General features: G+C 39.5%; 1 protein-coding gene across 3 annotated transcripts in view; it reads left to right on the top strand.

The window, feature by feature from the left end:
* The window catches only part of bcor (BCL6 corepressor), a 56311-nt gene extending 31403 nt beyond the window's left edge, over positions 1–24908 (top strand). For all 3 annotated transcript variants that reach the window (XM_051694587.1, XM_051694588.1, XM_051694586.1), the window contains 6 exons: positions 1388–1666; positions 13059–13225; positions 15093–15238; positions 18813–18890; positions 20683–20833; positions 23552–24908. In XM_051694587.1, the coding sequence (XP_051550547.1) occupies positions 1388–1666; positions 13059–13225; positions 15093–15238; positions 18813–18890; positions 20683–20833; positions 23552–23891 (1161 nt within the window). In that variant the 3' untranslated portion in view covers positions 23892–24908. The remainder of the gene's footprint in view (positions 1–1387; positions 1667–13058; positions 13226–15092; positions 15239–18812; positions 18891–20682; positions 20834–23551) is intronic.
* Positions 24909–25340: the final 432 nt, after the last annotated feature.

Raw genomic sequence — 25340 nt, 5'->3', positions numbered from 1 at the left:
CTTTTGATTTTCCCATGATGCCAAGCAAAGAGGCACTGAATTTGAAGGTAGACCTTAAAATACATCCACAGGTACACCTCCAATTCAGTACAACTCCTATCAAAAGCTAATTGTCTAAAGGCTTGACATAATTTTCTGAAATTTTCCAAGCTGCTTAAAGGCACAGTTAACTAAGTGTATGTAACGTTCTGACCCACTGGAATTGTGATACAGTTAGTTAAAAATGAAACAATCTGTCTGTAAACAGTTGTTGGAAAAATGACTCATGTCACAAATGACATGCTTCTAGTTGTCTTTATCTTTCAGTATAAGACAAAATTACATGCAGCACTTAAACTGAGCATGCTTACATGCACACAAATACACTGAGAACTAGGGCTTGGTATTGAGACAGATTTTTCGATTTGATTCTGATTCACAAGCTCTCAATTTTTTTTATTTCGATTCAGTTTGTTATTGATTCATATGGGTATATTTCTGTTGCGATGTCCATTTTGCTTGCATATGAAAGAAATTCTCAGCTAATGCTCTAACAGTAATTATAATGGGAACTTCTAACCCACCTTTTAACCCATCTAGGTACAATTAGAAAATATTCATTTTACAAATTATATTTCATCATTACTTTTTCATCATATTGGTCACATTTTAGCTTTTGAAAAATGTTCAAATTCATTCTGTTCCATCAATAAATATCTTGAGATTGCCTAAAAATGTTGCATATATATTTTTGTTATATGTTTGTTTACTTGCATAATTTGTACTGTTTACTAGTATTTACAATGATATGTAGAACACCTGCTAAATCGGTTCTGCTTCTTTAAGACTACCAGCATCAGCCAGTGAGTGCATATTAACGAAAGAGTATTTGCACAGTTTCTTTATCGTGTGTGATTAGAATTAAATGTTTTTGTTGTTGTTTTTAATCAACATCTGACTGTAAAGAACAAAGGGTATTAGAAGAGACATTATTTAATGACACATGGATTGCTTGGATCTCGTCTTTAGAGTGAAATCTGTAAGTTTACCAGCCTGTAACGCTTTAGTGACAACCAAAGACATATTTTAGTCGCATAGCGTGAAATTTGGTCACGTATGCGAGTGATTTAGTTACATTACAGAGGGTTGCTGTAGAGTAAAAGATAGATCTTGGGATAAAGAATTGATATAGAGGGAGTTCAAATTAAGATCTTTCTGTCTCTCAATTATACCACTGTGTTGGCTATGAAGTTGTGGCTGTGATTAATTACCCTAACTCCATCACTCTGTCTTTGGCTCCATCTTTGTGTTTCTTATCCCGCTTGTGACGCCAAAATCTGTGACTTGGAAAATCGTGCTGTTGTGATCTGTCTTACATTCGAATGTAACTAGTTTTCTTTTCCTGCAGGTGGTGAAACGTTCCGCCCAGAAACGGCCTGCATCTCTTTCTGATTACGAGTCATCTCCAGTAAAACCCCGCCCTCCTTCCCCGGACTACCAACCTGCGGCACCACCAACTCCCCCATGCCTCGTCCCTGAAATACCGACACCTGTGGTTGCCCCCGCGCTTCCAGTGCCGGCTGAGCCGCCAGCCAGTCGACCCATGCCGCCCGAAGCTCGCCGACTCATCGTCAACAAGAATGCAGGCGAGACTTTACTGCAGCGAGCAGCACGTCTGGGATATGAGGTAAATGTGCGTTTTCTGCTGCCTTTTTAGTTTTAAACAAGAAATGCAGTTGTTAGAAGCTTCATCAGTATTTGTATATCAGTATTCATTATGTTCTGCAGTTTGTTTTAAGTTTGAACGCCATTAATTATACATTTATCTGTTTTGTTTGATAAACAATGCAGGGCAAGCGCATATTTCATAACAGCACTGTACTTTTTAACAGCTCCAATGGAGACTGTTAATGTTTACATTGTTCATAAATAGCAGCTATGTTTTATTGTGCAACCTCGTAATCATGTTGCAGTTAAATAAACAAATATAGCCGTAAATATAATTGGCTCATAACGTTTGGAGTTGGGTGTCCTGTACGGCAGTCTGCCATAGCGAACTAGGGAGCGGAATGAGACGGCATCCATCTCTCTCTCTCTTTCTGCCCTCTTCTGCTCTGTTCGCATCTCATTATTTCTGCGTGAGACTGAGTCTGACATGCGAGAGCCCCCTGACAGCCATGGAGCGATCGCTTGCTGCATGCACGCACACACCGACACACAAACAGGCTTTTTTTCTCGCGCGGCGTAGTCTCTCCCTCCCTTTTTCTCCTCTACCGCACGCACACACATACACGTCTCATTTCTCTCTCCGTTCGGCATTTGCACTCCCACTCAGAACCTTTTCACTCGCATTCATTCTCTCGCAGACGCACTTTTTTTTCTCTTGTACGCTTTCTCGGTCTTGTCCTTGTGCTTTCTCTCTATCTTGCCGGAAAGCCTTAACCCTTTCCACTCTGTCTCTGATCTTGTTATGTGAAGTCTGCCGCTTTTGAGTTTCTTTTATTCGAATGTCGGTAGTGTGTTAGTTATTTCTGTAACACTGTGGTGGTAGTGAAGGAATATTCTACTTTAAATAAAAGTTAAGGTCTTTCGACAGAATCTGTTGAATTTTGTTGATTAGCACTGAAATTAATTTAGACTTATTCGCCAGATTGTAAAATTATCAAACAAGCGAACAAAAAAGTATGTTTAAGCACTTTATGCACAATTTATGCACAAGCGCACAACAGCTGCCTCATAGACTTCTGTAGTAAGCGCATAATTCAATTTTATTTGTTTTTATAAACAAAACAACCTGAAACAACATTCATAATGCACTTAACTTGTGTAATGTGACATTTCAGAGTTCAACACAAGGTAATAAAGTTGGACGGGATTTTGTTTCGTCAGAATTTGATTGGACTGATTATATGATTGACTTTCTATTATAAGTTGATATACATTTTCCATACCATTATGGCCTTGGTTACGTCAGCACAAAAGTAATTTAAGATGTGGAGAAATTACATTTAAATGGACATATTTTTCTTTAGAATTACATGGATGATTTGCATATACAGTAATAAGACCAGCGACATTATAATTTTGATTTCATGTAAATACGGTGAATCTGAATTTCGGTAATTCCTTGCCGCTCTTGAATATGCTGGATTTCAGTATTTCTGTACCACAATAGTGTTTAGAATTTTGTAATACAATGGCACATCCATTGGTCTAGATGTTTTGTATAGTCTCCCAGTTGTTCTGGAATTTTAATTCTGGAATACGGTGGTTCCGCGGTTCTGGAATGGCACGGTGTTCCGTGTCCAATTTGTGCAGATTAATGGGGAGCTGGATTAGTTCCGGCAGTGCGTCTGAAAGCACTGGCATGGAGAACAGGAAATGAGCGATTACTGCTGCGAGCGCATGATTTCTCTCTCTCCTAAACCATCCCTCCCTTTTCTTCTCTCGCTCCGCAGCGGTGCTTTGAATTCCACTGAAAGAGAAAGTTTCGCATTGCTTTGTGCGGAGTGTTTTTAGTATGAAGCAGGGGTGCTATTTTAGAACAGAAAACACTTGTGTGGTGTCAGAAATCTAGCTAGTTTTATGCTTGCAGAGATTCTCTCTTTGTGTGTGTGTGTGTGTGTGTGTGTGTGTGTGTTTATCCCATTTTTCCATCTACTACTCTCTGCATGCTTCTCGTTCTGTTATAATGTAGGTTTCTAAACGTGTGATGTCACGATCCGTCCCAATGCATTAATATTTATGCATTTGGTAGACATTTATATCCTGAGTGACTTGAAGTGCATTTGAGTGCAAATTATATAAACGTGTCTGTGTGCATTCTGGCATTTGATTAGAAGGGATTCAAATCCATGACTTTGGTGTTGTAAGCGCAATAATCTACCTGTTGAGCTTCAGGAACACATTGTTTTATTTAGTTTGAAGTTATTTTGTGAGTTTGCTGGAAATGACCTTGTGGTTACATGATGGTTCCATGTGTACTTCTGAACACCCACACACACACCCATACACGGACACACACCTACAGACTTTCAGGCACATACTTATACACACTTTTACAGTTTCCTTCCCCCAGTGTCTCTTTTTCATTTGTTTGCATTTCCTTGCCTTCATTTAGCCCTCAAACTTTTACTGCAATACACACACACACAAAATCTAATTCTTTACACTCTGCCAACACTGACGTTCCTTTTACGTTATGATACTGCTTTATTTACACTTGTTTTTCATTGCTGCCTCCTTTTATGACTCTTATGACTATGAAAATTGGCTTTTGTGTGCCGATTGAAACCTATTGTTATGTGTGAGTGTGTCCCATCTCCCTTACGATCTGATTCTGCAGCAGTTGCTAGACTCCGTTAGTAATTCTGCTCTCAGGCAGAATGGCTCTTTGCCATTAAGGTCCAATCAGCGATCTGATTGGACCTACTGCTCTCCGTAATCTGCACATTAATTAATCATTCGGCTGAAGGTGCTAAACATGCGTGGTTTTAAGCCATTAGCTGCTGGTTTCACACACCTCCCAATCTCTTGCAGCCCAAGCTAACACTCGCCATTAACAGGGCCTTGAAGAGAGAGGTATTTGTGCATGTCTGTCCACTAAAATGTGTGTTTGATTCTACTGGAAAGAAGAAATGGCTAGTAGCATTTAAACATTTCTTATCTAATGTTTGCTAAAAAAAAAAAAAAAAAAAAATGTTTGTTTATCCCACAGAGGCTTTTTCTTAAACTATTTATAATGGCTAATAGGGCTGAAACGATTAGTCGACGTTATCGACAACGTCGACAATAAAAAAGTGTCGACACAAATTTTCGTTGTCAAATAGTCGTTTGATCTTAATGTAACATTAGATCATATGAAACTCTAGTGATTGCACACAAGAGCAGCACTGCAGCTCGCGCCTGTCTGAGGAGAGGAAGAAAACACATCTCATTGTCTAGACGCACTCTAAACTTTCCAAACAGCATCAGGTGATGTAGATCGCAAAGTATGAGGGAAGTTTAATGCAAAAATACAAAAGTAAATACAGAAGCACTCTTGTTGTGGAATAAGCAGAGCCGAAGCTGACGCTCAGCTTAAGCAAAATTTGCGTGTCGAGCGCCTTTAAAGGAAACACCCTGGCGTTACATCTTTAATGCAGTTCTATTTAATGCGTTATAGCTTTATTAAAGTTCAAATAATACGGAAACTGGCATTTCTCTGTGTGGTCAGCGCCTCTTCTTTGAGCTGCGTGAAGTGTCCCTATCTAAGGGGGGGAGATTGAAACTGCACCCGGTTGAGGTACACTCTGTCGTGGGACGCTCATCCCTCGAGTGCGCGCGCTTAATGCAGCTAGATTATAACGTGATGGCTCGTGACTTATTGAATCATAATATATGTCACTCTGCATTTCTTATTGTGAAGAAAATTGGCAAAACGCAGCTTTATTAATAAGAGAGAGTTGTGTTTTTGAGAGTTAAAGATGGATTGAAGTGAACGGAAAGATGAGAGAGAGGGGGAAGTCTTCGCCCCATTACACACTGCAACAAAATACGTTTTTGATTTGTTTTTGTTTTGGCTTGTTTTCCAATATAAATATCTAAAACTCATTTAAAACAATGTACATTTTCTTTAGCAGCTATACTGCAGAAGAGAATATTGTTATCTGAGAATGTTGAATATAATATTAAAAATACAAATATTTAAAAACCTTTTAAAAAAGATGCATTAATCTGAGAAGCAGCATATAAGATATTTAGACTTGTTTTTAAAGAACAGATCTTGAATATAAGTATATTTTGTCTTTACTGCACTCGCAGAAGTATAACCAAGTGAAAAAATACACTTATATACAAAATACACTTATTTAAGATACATTCTCTTAAAGCAAGTCTAAATATCTTATATGTTGCTTCTCAAGTAAATGTATCTTGTTTTAAGGATTTTTAGACTATTTTAAATGGAAAAAAAGACAAAAACACTTGATAATAATAGGATTATTTGCAGTGAATTACTTTACTGAATTAAACAAAGTATTTTTTCGCTTTAATTCAGTGAATGTCATTTAGAGGTATTTTTAAAAGATGATTTTGTCCTCTTTATTGTTAGTAAGCACGTTTAATACAACCTTTTAAGTCGGGGCACAAGCTGAATAATCGTTTAAGAGCTAATGATTAATCGTTGCAATAATCGTCCGAATAGTCGATAATTGTTCTAATAATCATTAGATTAGTCGATGATCAAAATAATCGTTAGTTTGCAGCCCTAATAGCTAAACTGTTTACAAATGGCTATAAAATGTATCTCTACTAAATTAACTGTATTTTAATAGCAACAGTCTTTTTTTACTTATAGTTAAACTGTTTACAAGGAGCTCTAATATTTATTTTATGAATAACAAAACTCTTATTTCCGAATAGCTAAACTTTTTTTATGAATAGCTGAACTGCTTGTTTACCAATAGCACAACTATTTTTTAAAGAATAGCTAAATTATTTTTTATGAATAGCTAAACTGCTTGTTTTCAAAAATCTAGACTAGTGTTTACCAATTGCACAACCATTTTTTTTAAGAATAGCTAAACTAATTTTTAATAGCTGAACTCTTTCTTTGTGAATAGCTAAACTATTTTTACGAACAGCTCAACTATTTTTTTTAAGAATAGCTAAACTATTTTTAAGAATAGCTGAACTGTTTCTTTGCGAATAGCTAAACTATTTTTAAGAATAGCTGAACTGTTTCTTTGCGAATAGCTAAACTATTGTTACAAATAGCGCAACTATTTTAAGAATAGTTAAACAGTTTTTATGAATAGCTGAACTGTTTGTTTACCAATAGCACAACTATTTATTTTTAAAGAATAGCTAAATAATTTTTTATGAATAGCTGAACTGTTTGTTTGCAAATAGCTAAACTATTGTTTATGAATAGAACAACCATTTTTTTAAACTAATAGCTGAACTGTTTACAAATAGCTCAAGTATTTTTTTCCAAGTAGCTAAACTGTATATAAAATAGTTGTGCTATTCATAAACAAAAATAATACAAAACAAACGTAAAAAAAAATAGCTAAACTATTTTGTTTGCGAATAGCTAATCTATTTTTTTAAATAGCTAACCTATAGTTCACGAATAGCGCAACTTTTTTTTTACTAATAGGTCAACTTTTTACGAAAAGCTGTACTATTTTTAAACAAATGGCTTAACTATTTTAGAACTACTTTCTAGATTAGTTTTTCCAACATTGGAGAGAGCTATAGTCTTCTGCTAGTGTGCTTGCTGAGAGCGTGGGCACTTGTTACCGCAGAGTCGCAGGGCTTTGTGATTTTCCCCGCCGGCACTCGGGGTCTAATTCTGCTCTAATGGCTTTATAAATGCGCTTGGTGACACCGGTTAAAGGCGGCTGTTCTCGCGGGGCCATGCGTGCGGCGCTGATACGGCAGGGGAGCGGTGGAGCGCACAGCGGAGGGCACTCGGCGCCGATCTGTGCATGTGTGTCTCAGAGGAAGCGAGATGAAACATAATCCTTCCCTCCCTCTTAATTTCTCTCTCTCTCTCTCTCTTGATCACTCTTTCCCCTCCCCCTGTAGGTCCTCGTGTTGGCCCTTAGCAGGTGGGGACAGACCTTCCGTCTGTGTGTTTTTGTTTTTTTCTAGTCTATCGTTTGTTCCGTCCCCCCTCCTTTCTCAGACAGGAAGTCACTCTTTCGCTGTGTGTGTGCGAGATAAGCCGAGAGCTTCATGCTGAGCTGCCAGCACGCTATGTGTGTGCGTGTCTGTGTGTTAAGCCACGAGCTGCTCCGCAGCGCTGCCAGAGCTCTGAAATATGACATGACTGCACGGCCGAACCTTTCAACACAGCTGCTGCATGAGTGTGTGTGTCAGGGAGCACAAGAGAGCGAGAGAGAGTTCATACACTTGAACATGGCATTCCGTCTCTGTCCCAGCGCAACTGCGGTAAACATACAAACAGCACGTCGCTCTGAGCGCTCCCTCTATCTCTCATTTCCATTTTCTCATGAGCATGCAGCTTCAGAACAAACCGTTCTTGGTTTGATGAAACTCCTGGGCCCCTTTGTGCGGTTCTATGCATGATTGAGTCATTTTGGCTTGCATTACATGCATTCACCAAGCGCAAGTGGAAAAACCAGCGTGTTTTCCACACTTGACTGCATGAGCATGTCCGTCACTCAGGCTTGTTCATTCAAGGGTGCGTACAAAATAAGATTCCATCCAAAATAAGATTCCATCCTTTCTGCGCAAGGCAGCTCTTTTGATCTACATTGTGACCGCAAAACACAGGCTGTGACCTTAAATAACCCTGTCGCATGTGTTCACTGCAGCTCAATCTGTGCTAAATCCCTTCTCAGATTGTTTGGGACGTGATTTTTTAGAATTAGATAACTGGTCTGATTGAGTAATAGGAATTATTTCATCATAAAAACACTAGTGTGAGAAATATGTTTGTATTGTGTGAGTGTACACAGTGGGACAGCCAGTTAACTGTGTGTGGTGTGTGTGTGTGTGTGTGTGTGTGTGTGTCGCACCCTGTTTTTTTCACTGTCTGCCAAGTCCGAGCAAAAAGCAGGACACAGGCTTTCGACTGACAAACACACTCTCTCACACGTTTACTTGGCTACATGGGGACATACCGTATACTTGTTATTTTTGTAAAAAGCTTTTTGCACTAACCCTAACCATTAAAGAACATTTATGCCATTTTAGATTGTTGAAAAACATGTCAGGATGACAGGTAAAATTCCTGTTCCGTTAATGGTGCATTTGTTGTGAGAAGGCCACATCAACCCTTTTCCCTCTGTAATCAAAACTCCCACTCCAGCCATGGCTCTTTCTCAATTAAAAACCACGCTGAGGGAGTTTCGTCTCTCTCTCGCCCTCTACTCATATCATGCTGGCTGTCTTGTTGTCTGCTCTCTCACTGTCGTTTTTGTATCTCTCTCACTTTCCGAAGAAATGTGACGTCTATTCAGTCTGAAGTAGGTTTTTTTCTTGAGTTGTGTGTAAAAATAAAACATTCGTCAGCACTGTGTGGAGCCAGAGGATGATTAAGCTGTCAAACTTTAAAAAACATTCATTTAGAACTCAAACTCTTTCAACTCCATCAGAATTAAAGAACCATTTATCAATTGCCTATAGGATTTTAGAAGTCTTTATAGATGGCTTCAGAAATCTAGAAATCTTAATCGACTGTCTCAAATCTAGAACTCTTTATTGACTGTCTCAGAATTGTAGAACTAATCTGCCGCAATTCTAGAACTCTTTTGGCTGCCTTAGAAATGTAGAATTTCTTATTAACTGTCACACAATTCTAGAACCGTTATCAACAGCCTTAAAACAAGAACTCCTTATTGAATGTCTCAGAATTCTAGAACTCTCCTGATGGTCTCAGAACTCTTTGACAGTGTCAGAATTTTAGAACTTAACTGCCTCAAAATTCTTCAACTCTTGACTGCCTCGGGAATCTAGAACTCCTTATTGACTGTCTCAGAGTTCCGGAACGCAACTGACTCCGAATTCTAGAATTCTATCAACTTCCGCAGAATTCGAAACTCTCCTGACTGCCTCAAATCTGGAAATCTTCATCTAATGTCCCAGAATTCTAGAACACTTTATCAGCTGCCTTAAAATTCTAGAACTCTTATCAACTGCCTGAGAATTTTAGAACTTCCCTTCCTCATAATTATTGAACTCTCTTGATTAGTTTCAAATGTAGAACTCTTTATTAACAGTCTCGGAATTCTAGAACTCTATATCGAGTGTCTCAGTATTCTAAAACTCAATCAGCTGCCTAAAAATTCTAGAACTCTTCTATCAGCTGCTTGAATTTTTGAACTCAACTGCCTCAAACTCTCAAAAAATAAATAAAAATAAACTCTTTTGATTGGCTTAGAAATCTATAACTCTTTATTGATTGTCTCGTAATTCTAGAACACTTATCAACTGCCACAGAGTTCTTGAACTCTTTATAGGAAGTTTTAAAACATTTTATCAGCTGGCTAAGAATTGTAGAACTTCCCTGCCTCAGAATTCTGTGGCTCTTTATTGACAGTCATAGAATTCTAGAATTCTACAGCTTTGGTCGTGAAATTCTAGATGTTCAAAATTGAAGCACAGGTTTCAGGTGGGCCGAAGTAATGCCAGCATCAGAATTTGACTGCAGACTATCAGTGACCCAGACTGTTTTCAGTTCAGGTCTGCTTTGCAAAGTTTCCCCTTTTTCCTGTCTCTATTTCTATCTGTCTCTGTTTTGTTTTTGTTTTTTCCTACACAAAGCGTAGTGCTTGCTCTTCTATTTTTTATAATGTGGATTGTGGTAGAATAGTTGCATGTTGGGTTCAGTCTTTAGCTGGCCTGAAAGTTGTTTTGCGGTATTGCTCTTGTGAAGGGGTTAGGTGTCTCGAATGATGCATTGGTTGCAGTTGTAATCTGGAAGTCATTTTAGGGAGGGACAGATGGGGAGGAAACACTACAGCAAAGAGCAGTTCTGAGGGACAATCAGCAACAACTCTTGCTCTCTAGGCTCTATAACAGCTTTATTGTCTGTTTAATGTAACTCTCTGCTCTCTCGCCTACAAACATCCCCACTGAGGTACTCCCTGAGGCAGGAGAGCACGAGAAACCTCTCTGGAAAGGGAATGAGGTGATGGAAATATAAACGTAAATAGAGAAATTCTCCCTTCAACCACGGCTCACTTTCGGTAATTGAGCGTAGCGGTTGTGTGTGTGTGTGTGTGTGTACCTTCCATGTGCTTTTGGTTCGCATCTCCCGGCTGATGGTAACGTCTGCGGCGGTGCAAGAGTTTCCCGTTTGGGCTCGTTAACGGCTCGGTGCCCCTGCTAACAGCTCGTTGTTTTGAATTCGTGCCGGCGGCATGCCGTATCCTGGATACGGAGCCAGCGGGAAGCGCGAGGCAGAGCTGCTGGCAGCAGCATGGGGTGGGTCGTACCACTGCGCGACTCTGTCATGGGAGGGGTTGAATGCGCTCTCTCAGACACTGCCAGGGTTGAAGTGCGAGCACTACGCATTCTGAATCCTAATGCCCTTATTCGTCTGAGCACCGAGTGGCCACCAGCCCTCCCCTCTCAACCCCATCTGTGTGTGCATTTGTTTTTGTTGCATTGTACATTAGGAACGGGCTCGGTGCGCTGGATGAGGGACTTTACAGAAGAGCTCTCCAATTAATTCTGCAAGGGTTCTCAGTGATTTTAGACAGTTTCTAATGATATTCTAAACTAGTGTGTGTGAATGGCGATCTAGCAGAATTACAAAGGTTTTTTGTTGATCTTTGCAGCTTGTTATTGTGGTGTCCCATATTGGGTTCTAAAGTCATAATCAAACTTTAAGTTAATAAATAATTCCAAAAATTTAAAGTTCCCATTTTGAGCTTTCCTAGTCTCCTCATTATCTATTGAGCAGTCCAGAATCTTTCTGAAATGTTATGTCCTGACAATTAAATTCAAACTAAACAGAAGAAATTTTATAAACAGACATATACAATTTTTCACAAATTGGCAATTGATCCTCGATGAGGGGGAAAAGATAGAATGCAAATGAAATCAGGAATGGATGAATTTGGGGGCCTGGGTAGCTCAGTGGTAAAAGACACTGGCTACCACCCCTGGAGTTCGCTAGTTCGAATTCCAGGGCGTGCTGAGTGACTCCAGCCAGGTTTCCTAAGCAACCAAATTGGCCCGGTTGCTAGGGAGGGTAGAGTCACATGGGGTAACCTCCTCATGGTCGCTATAATGTGGTTTGTTGTCGGTGAGGCGCGTGGTGAGTTGAGCGTGGATGCCGCGGTGAATGGCGTGAAGCCTCCACATGTGCTATGTCTCCGTGGCAACGCGCTCAACAAGCCACGTGATAATGTGCGGGTTGATGGTCTCAGACGCGGAGGCAACTGGGATTCATCCTCAGCCACCCGGATTGAGGCGAATCACTACGCGACCACGAGGACTTAGAGTGCATTGGGAATTGGGCATTCCAAATTGTGTGGGAAAAGAAAAAAAGAAAAAAGGAATGGATGAATTTGTTCCTGAAAACACTGGTGGAAGTTGATATCTTCCTGTTAAGGGTGAAGTAACAATCGCTTGGGTTGGAAAAACATTAGCCCGTAATAACAGCCTACTTAACCCTAACCTAACCCTCACCCTAATACCGTTGCATGTTGACTTTAAAAATCTGTGGTAATTTTTTCTCTTTTTCTTATTCATCCCCTTGCTTTTAGAAATTTCAGACTAGACTAAACTTTAAAACAGAACTCTCTTAGTCTTCTGATAATCTATTGAGCCATCCAGAATATTTCACAATCTTGACATGATCCAGACAAAAAAATGGAATGATGAGGGCGATACTCTCCTGTTACGGGTGAAACAATGGTTGCTTGGGTTGGGAAAATATTAACACATTAAATATTAACAGCCCACTTTTCAATCAGTGTGTGCGTGATATAAATGCTGTTGCATGTTGTTTTTAAAAATCTGCTGTAATTTTCCATTTGTTGTGACTTTTTACGTAAGTATGACTGTAGAATTAAATTAAACCCCAGTTTTAGAAATTTCTGCATTTGAAATCCCCCCCTTTTTGGGATATAATTGTTACATTTCAAAGACACACTAGTTCTCAACTGGTGGGTCTTTTCTATGATAACCAATCTGAATACCATTTTGGGTTGCCAATTAATGTCCAATGTAAAATTAGCATCCTGGTTTTTGCAAAAACCAGTTGAGAACCACAGCCACAATAAGTCTCCCCAACTTTTCAAATTGTTCCTACACCCTTGCATCTTATAGTCAGACACACACACACACACACACACACACACACACACACACACATTTCTCTGTGCAATCTCAGATGTCTCGTATAAAAAGTGAACAGCAGGCTCTAGGCAGGATTCACTTGTAAAACCCTTGATACCTCACACATCAATAATCAGCTCTGGGCAGAACTGTCTGCCTGCTCCCTGTCTCTCTCTAATGGTGTTTAATGAATTTCATTCCTCGCTGTGCCATAGTAACCGTCATTTTCTCTCGCTCTCTCTCTCTCTCTCTCTCTCTCTCTCTCTCTCTCGCTGTAGGAGGTGGTTTTGTATTGTCTGGAGAATAAAGTGTGCGATGTGAATCATCGCGATAATGCGGGATATTGTGCGCTCCACGAGGCCTGTTCCCGTGGTTGGCTCTCCATCGTACAGCACTTACTGGAGCATGGAGCCGACATCAACTGCAGTGCGCAAGACGGCACCAGGTACGACATTTCAATTATTAGCAGGGAATTTTAACGATTCTGGTTCTGATCCCAAGACAATTCTCTTGATTCTTTACAACAATTATTGGTTTATTTCACATTTGATTTGGCCAAAAGTTATCACTTGTGATTCAGTGAGTTAGTATGACGTTAATTCAGGAGCTGCTTCGATTGACGTTCAAAAAATGTTAATGTACAGAACGTCATGAAAATCATTCCGTTTCATTATATTTAATTTGATTCCAAACCCTACTCCAATTACTGCACCAAGAAAACCCGTAGAGGAATAAAACACTGCACTCACGCTGCTCTTGGGGTAGGACTGGTTTCCATGACTTCCTTTGCTTTTATTGCGGTTGAGAGCGTATACATGCGTGTCACTGCAGCACTGATAATTGCACTTGCGGGCAAGTGCTCGCGCACACACTCAATGTCAGTAATTATATGTTTGGTAATAATGGCTTTACAACAACAGAAGATGCCAAGCATCTTAGCTTGGAAAATTACCACACGAAGAGCAGATTAAGCATATGAGATCTCTGTTTTTAGTGTACACTTAAAAATCCAATTTAATTTAGCATCCTGATTCCAGTCTGAAAGATGAATGACACTGACAGCTTTTAATGAGTGTTTTATTGGGCAGTTCGAACAGACAAAATGAAGGTAATTATGGAAAGATTTAGTAATTGATAATTTGTTAGATTTGTTAAACTGTTCTAAACTGAAATTCAGAGTATAATTTTGATTGATTGTTTAAAACCGTCACCAGTTGAGGATGTTTTTTGTTTTTTTTTTTCAAATTTGGAATGCCCAATTCCCACTACTTAGTAGGTCCTCGTTGTGGCACAGTTACTCACCTCAATCCGGGTGGCGGAGGACAAGTCTCAGTTGCCTCCGCTTCTGAGACTGTCAATCCACGCATCTTATCACATGGCTCATTGTGCATGACACCGCGGAGACTCACAGCATGTGGAGGCTCATGCTACTCTCCGTGATCCACACACAACTTACCACATGCCCCATTGAGAGCGAGAACCACTAACCGTGACCACGAGGAGGTTACCCCATGTGACTCTACCCTCCCTAGCAACCGGACCAATTTGGTTGCTTAGGAGACCTGGCTGGAGTCACTCAGCACACCCTGGATTCGAACTCGCGACTCCAGGGGTGGGAGTCAGCGTCAATACTCACTGAGCTACCCAGGCCCCAGTTGAGGATGTCTTAAAGACAACGTGAAATCAAAATTTACCATATTTACTTCCTGGACTTAGTGTTAACAATTCATCAGTGCTCATTGTATTATTTACTAACTTTCTATGAAAATGTACAAGTTGTACTGTGAAACAACTTCTACTGACATAATCAAAGTTGCATCATAAATTTAACCCCAAAATATTACAAAATAACGAAAAATAACGAACAAAATATGAATCAGTAATATCATTGTCTAACATTTGCAATCAAATTGAATTTAACAAAAAAAAATTATAAAAAGTGACACCCTTCATTGTTCCCGCATAATTTTCTGTTTCACTCACAAATCCGTTGTATTGTGAAAACTAAATGCATTTTGAATGTCGCATCATATTGTCTTTTAAAGGTGCGGTAAGGCGCTATTGTGCCACTGTTGAATTTGACAGCCACAGGAACAAACAGTGCTGCTCTTTTGCTCTGTTTTGGTCTCAAAATTGTCTTTTGAGGGTGGGGTTTTTGAATGAGGGGGCATGGATAATTTAACGGCTCAGTCACGTGAAAGCTTCAGAACGCTAAAATCGCTTACAGCACCTTTAAATTTGCTGTTATGTTTATGTCTATTTTGTTTTTTGTTGACTGTTTTTGATCTAAATGTTTCGCTCTCTTCTCAAAGGCCTCTCCATGATGCAGTGGAAAACGATCATTTGGACGTGGTCCGGCTGTTGCTATCGTACGGCGCCGATCCGACTCTAGCTACATACTCTGGCCGCGGCTTACTCAAGATGACCCACAGCGACAAAATGGAGTGTTTTCTGTCCGGTAAGAGTGCTCTTTCTCTCTTCCGCCTCCATCTCTAGAATTCCCCTCCCGTAGCGGTGGAGGGTTCATCTCCGTGGCTCCGCTTGCCTATCTGGTTACTAAGCAACAGCTGGAGCGGAGGAAAAGCCTTTAGCACCATCAAATCAGCTTTCCCCCGAAAGGATTATGTGTGTGTGTGTGTTTGTGTGCGTGTCTTTATTTGGTCTTGTTCAGTGCATCTGTTTTCAAGGGTGTACGGGATTTCTTGCACAACAACATTTAGAAAAATCTGAATTGTAATCAAGGTCTAATCTGGGTCATCTGAGATAAAACATGGGTTAGTGCTTTTATGGTTTTTCCCTCAAATTAAGCAGCAATTTTGACAGAAGCCAGAAGTTTTGAAGCCCTTGATTTTAAACCATTTTAAGTGTCTACTGTGATGTAGTCCATGTTCTTTCAGTTTAAGAGCTGTGTAAATCAATCAAATCAAAGTAATTACACAAATACAAAAAGTCAAACACTAGAATGATGGGATTGTTCTTGGCGTGTGTTTTTGACCAATCGTGATCTGAGACCCCTGCGTGAATGCTGTGTGCATTTTCCATTTCCCTTTTTGATTTGTAACTAGTAGCACCTAATAAACAAGCAAAAAAAAAAAAAAATTCTGATCAAATAGTTTTCCTAAAAAATTATGTCCACATATGTGGACAGCGAGACCATGTTGTGAAATTAATTAATACCAAGCTATAGAAATGTTTTTTTTTTTTTTTTCATCAAATAGTTTATGATGTATCCAGGAGTGTTGGTTATTAATGCTTTTGAGATGATATAGACATTACAGCCGATTTTAATTTGATAAAGCTGAACAAATAATTCTGATTAGAAGTAATGGCCAGCATCATCAAATCACTGCCAATTATGTTCATATAAAATGTAGCATTATAAAATTCTGAATCTATGTACTGATTATCATTGTCCCATGACTGCCAAACATGTTGAGTGGTTAAAAAATCATTTGCAGCCTGAAATTGAATTTTTGGTCAGATTTTAGGAGTGAATGCACTTGGTTGCATTGAAAGCTATAGGATGTACCCTTGCTCCCTATTTAGTGATTATCTTAACCTTCAGTGTGCCATCTGTCTGCACTGGTCTCAGAACAGTTAGAAATGCACCTTATTTTCATCCTAACTCCATATAAAGCTTCTTAAAGCTACATTTTTCAGCTTTTGCATGAATGCATTTATTCTCAGTGTGAAAATTCACAGTAAATATATAGGAATGCATTTACTAATGTTAATGAATAAAACCCTGTTTTACAGTGATAACAAAACAAAATGATTACAAAATGTATATTAAAATGAAGCAAATTGATCCACAGATGTGTTAATGTTGAAAGATCTTCAAAAAACATGTTTTTTCAACTTTTGAGGGAATAATGTCCCATTTTCCACATATGTGGACTTCATGTTTATCAGTGTGCGGACACACGAAAAATGTATGGATTTTTTAAAGCGGCATATCAAACGAAACTAAAGACGCTGCTCTTTACAACCAAACAGGTTTCAATCAAAAAACGTAAAGGGGTTTCTTACAAGAGGCACTTTTGTTGGCGCTGCGCCCGTAGTAGCCCATAAATATAGCTCAAATTGTGCTTGTCAAGCCATTTAATGGGGTCTTGAAACAAAATCATCAGCTTGTCGGTAGAGAATCTTGTAATTGTGATAATCGTTTTCTGGAGAACTGACCTCGTGTTGAGCTGTTTGCTGCCGCTGTTGTGTGAACGATATTTGCATTGAGGTGAAGTTGTAATACTCAAGGTTAGACGTTCGAATGAAAAGAGACTAGCAGTGCTCATGGTGCATGTGAAGACTGCATCACACGAGACGTGGCATTTAGCGAGATGGCCTTTCCTGTGAGCATGTTAACATTGACCCCGCTCACCCAAACACAACCGCGCCGTGACGGGTAGAACGAGATGGACTTTCTCTCTTTTTCTCTGTCGATGGGAGAAGTCGTCTTGTTTTTGGTGGCGGTAGTCGGTAACTTGATTAATGGTCTGAAAGTTTGAAGCTGTAATAGAGGGCAGCGCAAACAATTTGTACACAGCTAACGTTTGTTCTTGATGGCCGACGCAAGTTCTTTCACCTCCAAAGCTGTCTTAGTGTGTGTGTGTGGGTGTGTGTGGATTAGCTTCAGGCCTGCAGTTAAAGGGCAGCTCAGTCACATGGTGAAGGTTCACACTGACTGTGTGTGTTTGATTATGCATGAGTTCGTGAGGCAGGAGAGCGCTCGACCTGGAAGCGCAGGCCAGCATAGTGTGTGTGTGTGTGTGTGTGTGTGTGTGTGTGTGTGTGTGTGTTTTAAATCAATAGGCATGTCCCGTTCTGCTGTCTGCTGCGCTGATTTACGGACCCTCCCCAAATTTGTTTTCCCTCTGTGGGAGCCTTCTAATCAGCCTCTCTCCCTCTCTCTCTCTCTCTCTCTCTCTCTCTCTCTCTCTCTCTCTCTCTGTCTCTGTCTCACTCACTCACTCACTCAATCTCTGGGTGGAATAGTTAATGGCTGCACTGGCAAATGCGGCTCCACTCGCCGCTGGCTGCGCAAAGCAGCGCCAAGTGTTATCTGAGCACACAACCACAAGCACTTACAATCTTAGAGCCGTTGCACTCTGTAGAACACAATTGTTGCTCTATTGCTTGGTGGTCTGTTTACCATCATGGATATGAATGTATGTATATATTAAAGTATTGGTGACAGTATTGATATTGTCTAATATTAACATGTATTTTTTTTATACAATTTTTAATCAGTGTTATTAGGCGATATAAGCTTCATGTGGATTGTACTGTAAATAAAAAAAGAAATTGGGGTGCAAGACAGCATAATTTATGTTATAGGGAATCATATCTGTTATCTACAATAACAAAGTTTCAAACTTGTTGCTTGGTGACTGTTGTCTGTTGTACGATTATAATATCTGCAGTTCTATATTGGTTATCGGCCATGACAACCAGAATAGAAAATTGTTGCTCGGTGACTGTGGTGTGTTTGCTCTCGCATTAGCATGATATATATGACCGTATCGGTATCACATCATACTAACATAATTTTTTTATTCCATTTTATTATCGGCAACATTCTTATGAGGCCAATATTAGCTTCATTGTAGACTGTAGTTGTAGTGTAAATCTTTTTTTTTTTTTTTCTTAAAGGAGACAGAACAGATAATTTATAATATCGGTATCCATGTGTTTGGGCCAATATTAGGTTAAATTCTTGATTGGAGCTGTATTGTAACACTCAGCAACTCTATATTAGTTATTGGCCTTAACAACCAGAAAAGAACATTTTTAAATATCGGTGACACATATCAGTGTTGGTTCATATTAGCATTTATCTTTTTTTTTTATGCAAATATTTTACCAATTGGCTGGTATTAGCCTATGGAGCTGTAGTCTGAATGCTTAAAGAGCCACAACAATATTAATTTAAAATATTGAGAGTTATATTGTGATGCATAAAATTTAGATTTAGAATAGCTAATTGTTTGTTATCCTGTGTGCATCGTTGATATTCTCTTATTCTCTCTTTTTAGATTACTTTGCTGACTTGCAGGGCAGAGCAGACGACGATCCCAGTATGTACTGGGAGTTTTACGGCAGCGCAGTGTGCGGTGAGTAATGTTTTCACACTCAAACACAAATTCACCGAAACGCACAATGCTTCCAGAGTGACAGCTGAAAGAAACAAAGGGAAAGATAAATCGCAGAGAGTCACGCACACATAAAGACAGATGGAGAGATGGGCAAATACCTGAGGGTAAATCGCAGTGGGAATTGTCAATGTTTGTACATGATCATTGATTGAAAAAGATTTTAAAAAGATTTTAGCTTAAAAAATTGTATCTAAAAATCCCCTTGTCTTCTGGGTTGTGGTGTCTGCCCCATGGGGCAAAATGGCTAGGAGATTTTATTTTTTCAAATTTTTTTTTTTACTATAACTTGAAATCAAAATTAGAGCACTTATAGATTTACACTATGGCAATCAAATGGTTATCTGGCTTAACAAGTAAGCAAATATTGTCACCATGTCACTTTGTTGCATTGTGACTGGTCTGTTTGCCCTGGCATTAGCCCGATATATTGTTCGCCATATCTGCAATAATTATTATTTTTTAATTATAATCATTAGTCTGATTAGGCCGATATTAGCTTAACATCTAGATGTAGAAAATAAAAAAGCAAAACAGTATTTTATGTAGAAATCCTCTAGTTCTCAGTCTTATTAGGCTGATATTTGCTTCAATATAGACTGATGTTGTAGTTTAAATGTTATTCTTTTTCTTAAAGGATGCGAAACATCATAATTTATAATATTGGTAATCATTTCAATTATCTACAATAACAAAAGAAAAGTGTCAACTTTGCTTTGTTGCTTTGTGACTCTGGTCTGTTATATCACAGACCATATTGGTAGTGACAATGTAATGATTCTTTAAATTATCTGTATCAGTATATTTGGACCGATATTATAGTTTTTTGTCCACAAAGATCAGAAAAGAGAGCTGTTAAATATTGGTGACGCATATTGATTTTGGTTAATATTAGTGGTTTGAAATGATCAGTAGTAGTTATATAGTCTGATATATTGGTCCCCATGTCGGTATCGGTCAGTATGAGCTTTTTTTAAAATTATAAATAGCATCAGTCTGGAATCTAGATGGGGGGAAAAACCAAACCAGCATTTTATTTAAAAATCTCTCAGTCCTCCTAGATGGTAGATCTGGCACCATGTGGCATAAATGGATAGCTGCATTTTTTTTTTATTGCTCTTTTTAAAACGAATTCTAGCTGCGTAGCACGAGTTCCCCTGGCTGCCGTATATCAGCAGATCGCTCTGCGTGTGTGTGACTGGGCCTGATTCCAGCTCGCGAAAACAAACCCAGTGCTACTGCACATTTTCCCTTGGATTCCTGGGATAACAGAACCAGGAGTGCAGGGAGGTGTGTAAGTGAGCCATGCATCTATTTTTGGGAGCTTTGCTCTGCGGAAATGTGCCGCCTTGGAAAAATCCAAGCTGTAAAAATGAGCTCGGGGGAAAGAGCTAGCGAGGCGTCTCTGTTCTGTCTGTGTTTTGCTCCAAGGTGTGTGCAGCTCCGCTAGTGCACACGAACAAGTGAAGTGGCTTCACACACAGCTCTTCCTGCAGTGCTTAATGGAAGAGAGTGCAAATAGGAGAGCACGTTCAGAGAGTGACATGAGAGAAGCTTCGGAAAAGCATGTCTCGGTGTGAATCCGGGAGGGAGGGAGGGAGGGAGGGAGGGAGAGGAATCTGTAGGGACATCATGGGAGCGGAATCCGTTGGAAGCTCTCGGAAACACTTGCGAAAGGGAGAGTATGTGTGTGAGATTCCATAATTCACACCATCTCACATTTCTAATCAATGCCCATCTCTCTAACTAACAGAGCCTGCTGATGATTCATCTGGTTACGACATCCTGGCCAACCCTCCCGGCCCTGGCGAAGATGAGGACAAACAGAGAGAAGTGTTCGAATTTGAGTTCTCAGACCGACCTTTACTGCCGTGCTACAACATCCAGGTCTCGCTTTCACAGGGGTAAGAGCCTAAAGCTGACCTTTTGAACTTAACTACTACTAGGTAGCGAGACAAAGAGTGTGGAAATTCTTTTCAATTGAAAGATCTGTTAACATCAGCACAAATTAGGAAGTATACTAGCCAGATTGATCTAAATAGTTTCTTGTAATTGGGCGATTTAGAAGTAGAGATACTGAATACAAGCAGGACCTTGGTAACAGTTCCACAGAGCTATCGTTGAATGCACAAAAACATTTTTCAGTTCCAAACTGATTTGCGTAAAAATTTTGCCATAGAGATTCTGATTATTTAAATGAATTTGATCATTACTAAAGGATTGTAGATTCTACGTAGTAGAATCAGTATGGACATTTGTAAATGGTTAATATAACAGAAGAGATTCAGATTACAAGCAGAAAATTGGTAATCATGAAGTTAAATCATTATTAAATGATCGTAGAGTGGACAAAGCTGTTTCGATGTGATCCAAATGAATTAAATTGGGAATTTAGCCATAATTATGTAGATTACAGCCTGGACATTGGTAGACATTTGTCAAAATTTGATTGCGCAGATTCGGATAAATGGATAGTTGTTATTGGTGAATTTAGCAATAATGATGTTTAGTACAAGCGGGATATTGGAAAAAGTTCATTAAAGTTTGTTTGTAGATTGCAGATAGTAGATTACACAATTGATTGTATAATGCCATTGTGTTCTGATCTAAACAAATTCTTGTCATTCGAAATTCTGCCACAGATATGGCAATTACAACCTGGTCACTGTTAATAAGTAGGACATTGGTAATTGTAGATTAAAGATAGTAGATTGCATAACTGATAGCATGATGCCATTTTGTTTTGATTAAAACCGATTCTCGTAATTAGAAGTTCAACCACAGGAATGGTGATTGCAACCAGGAAACTGCTAATAACCAGGACACTGGTAAACATTCGTTAAAGTTTGATCGTTTGATATTTTGTTAAAATTTGATCGTAGATTGCAGATTAAAGATTGTAGATTGCGCAACTGATTGCATGACGCCATTTTGTTCTGATCTAAAAGGATTCTCCTACTTTGAAATTCAGCAACAGAAATGGCGATTACAACCAGGGCATTGCTTATTGTTCGTCCAAGTTTCATCGTCATAAGTCCATTTTTGAGTGCGCGAAGCTGTTTTCTGTGACTCTTTTAATTGATAAATTCATCCATAGAGATTACGAGCATCCAGGACATTAGTAATTGTTTGTCTGAGTTTGATCATTATCAGGCTGTTGAATATTGCATAGTAGTTGGTCTTCAATTAACGCCAGTTAGCTTTGACCCACTGGGTGGGAACTCGTACCTTGGGCAGATGTTTACCCGGGAAACAGCATGAATGTGTCATGTTGGGCGGCAATGTGACAGTCAGTGACAGCGTTAGTTCAGACGCGAGACCCGTTGCAGTTAAACAACACGAGTCAAGCGAGAGAGAGACAGTCTAGTGACACGCTGCTAAACAGACACAGCTAATTACCTCCCACACGCTCTCCTTCTCCCGTTAGCGCGCTCCGCTCTCTCTCTCTTGCTCCCAGGCTCAGCTGCCGCGCTCACTGTTGTGTATAATCTTTAGTCTGTGCTTGTCTCTGGGTCGCCTCCCCTCCCCGTTCTCATTCACTCGCTCTTTCGCTAGGCGCTGCTGGCTGATGCAGTATTAATGGCTTTCTGCTCTCCTCACATTACCTCCCCCTTCTCTCGCTCTCCCGCTCTTCCTCCCTCTCTCTCTCTCTTTTTCCCCCTTCCCACTCCATTCAGATCTCCGCGAGAGCCACAGACCGCCTCAAGTGTCATCGATTGAGCGCTGCCTGTTACCGCTTTCCCCGCTGTGTGTGCGTGTGTCTGTGTCTGACAGGCTTGGTCTAGGTACTTTGTGTGTGCATAGCCTATTGTGTTTCTGAGCGAGGTCTTGAGAATGTTTGTGTTATTTTGTCAAATTATCTGAATGTGCGTGCAAGAGCAAGTGTTTGACATGGTGTGTACGAGCGTGTTTTTGTTTTGTCTTGTGTTAGTTGTTGCTAGCTTTAAAATATCTGGCTAAGTCACGACAATGCTTATGTGCTTATGCAGTCGTGTAGAGTTCGAGTCCACCTTAGTCAAGTCCAAGTCAAGACCAAGAAGCCCCTTAAGTTAACTGCAAAAAGTCAAAGAAGATACATTTACTTGAAGGAAAATTACAAAGTCTTGTTTTCAGAGAAATCAAACTTTTGTAAGTTTAGGCTCATAACAAGAAAAAATGTTTTACGAATGAGGTAAGGAAAAAACTTGACTCAAGGGCAAGTTTTTCTTCCCCCATTGTCAGATGTTTTTTTTTTTTCTTGATTCAAGAAAGACCCCACCAAATTTTTTTTGAATTCTCCAAAAAACAAGACTGGGACAGTACCCTCAAAGGTACACCTACTGTTCCCTTTACTTGTCATTTGGAATGTATTTATACCTTATCTGTCCCAAAAAGGTACATATTTTAGTACCTTAAGGTGTAAAGAAGGTACAGTGTATGTACCTTTTGAGGGTAATACCCCAGTGACAAGCTGTTGCACCACAAAAGGTACAAGTGACAGCTCACTGTATTCTAGCCTCTTTCAAAGCAATTCATCTTTGCATATTCTTTTGTCTTTCAGGCAAAAATGAGATAAACAATAATAAGTAATACTTGCCTTGGAATAAAAACTAAATCTCAAATTAATCTCTCTATCTTTTCAGACCTAGAAACTGGTTGCTGCTCTCCGATGTTCTCAAGCGTCTGAAGATGTCTGCCAGAACTTTCCGCGCCACATTTACACACATCGAGGTGGTGACGATTGCCGAAGGGGAATTCTACAAGCAGGCGTCTCTCAGTCAACTGTTCTCATGTCCGGAGGAGCTCGAGGGATTCATGCCCGACAGCAAGGAACTCTTGGATCTGGTGGAAATCAGTGCCGAGCTGGTGGCACTGTTGGGGTCATCGCTCGAATGTCTGGATGACCGCTGGGAACCGGCATCCAGACCTCGCTCATATACGTATACTCATAACGACACTCGGACGGACCCAAAGGAACACTAGAAGTCGAGGACAAAGATGTTCTGGGATGGTTCTTCACATTTCAAGGAACTTCTAGACTGGGAGCCAAAGAAATCGGTCCCAACGCAACCAATATTTCTGTTTGGCTATGAGAAGTTTTAAAAGTATTTCATCATCTTGTATTGTCCTCGCGTACTAATTCTCTCAGTGACGATGCAAACTTGTGCATAGTGTACATTCTGCAGATATACAAAGAGGACCTTCGAGATATGGACCACTGTCTTCATCTAACTTGGAGATACGGAGCCATGCTCACAACAAGGAACTCTTTCGTTTAAAGAGATGTTTTCTAAATAGGAATATAACTATATATACAGTCACTGTATTTTATTTGTGTGTAATATATATATATAGATATAAATATATATAAATATAGATATATATATATGTGCTGCCTTTTTGTCTTGTTTGGTCAGGTCTTATTTTATAATTGGAGTTACAATGTTCAGAGAACTGGTGTAAATATATTTGGGGTTGAATTGGTGTTTTAATTGCGGCGTCTACACTGACGTCAGAAATTGCTCTTTGGATGTACAGAGGCTGAAAGACCCTTCGGTTCATCGAGAGTTAATTAGCACACTTCATCAGAGATTTTCCTCAGCAACTCGACTGCCTCGCGCAGGTGGAGTAGACGTTTTTATGTTGTTCACCAGTAACCAGTGTGGGATTCTTCAGTCTCAGTGTTAAACTCTAACTTACAAAGCCATTTCGTACCCTGTACGTGAGCTTTGCTTTGACTACAGTCAATTATTTATGAGTAGAAATTAAGATATTTTAATGTGGTTTTTCTTTGTAAAATATTAAAGTAATTGTAAAATACTAATCTGACGCTTTGTTAGGCAAAGAAATGCTTGAACTTGTAAATAATGGGTTGACTATTCAGTAACTTGTATCTGACGTGTGTTGTTGTTTTTGGAGAAGTGTTCGGACTTTGTAATTACATACGCTATCGTTTGTATTTATATTTTACCAAAAAAAGTTCCTTTAAATAAATGGCAATAAAAGATAATGTACTTTTTGTGGTTTTTGACACTATGTTATCACAAATTCAATATTCACGCTATTTACATACGTAATACATGTTCATGGTCTTATATTTGCATGATTCTTCAATCTTTCATCAAGTCCTACACTTTTCTTTCTTTGTTGAATATCCCAATACTCAAAAACATCACATTGCTCTTTTTAATTGAGCAGCTCCCTTTTTCTTTTTTTTTTTCACCCTTTTTCTCCCCAATTTGGAATGACCAATTCCCAATGCGCTCTAAGTCCTCGTGGTTGCGTAGTGACTCGCCTCAATCCGGGTGGCGGAGGATGAATCTCAGTTGTCTCCGTGTCTTGAGACCATCAATCCGCGCATCTTATCACGTGGCTTGTTGAGCGCGTTACCGCGGAGACATAGCGCATGTGGAGGCTTCACGCTATTCACAC

This window comes from Myxocyprinus asiaticus, chromosome 50 (assembly GCF_019703515.2).
Source record: "Myxocyprinus asiaticus isolate MX2 ecotype Aquarium Trade chromosome 50, UBuf_Myxa_2, whole genome shotgun sequence".
Lineage (NCBI taxonomy): Eukaryota > Metazoa > Chordata > Actinopteri > Cypriniformes > Catostomidae > Myxocyprinus > Myxocyprinus asiaticus.
The sequence above is the reverse complement of the archived record's forward strand: the minus strand, read 5'-3'. Positions and strand labels throughout refer to the sequence as shown.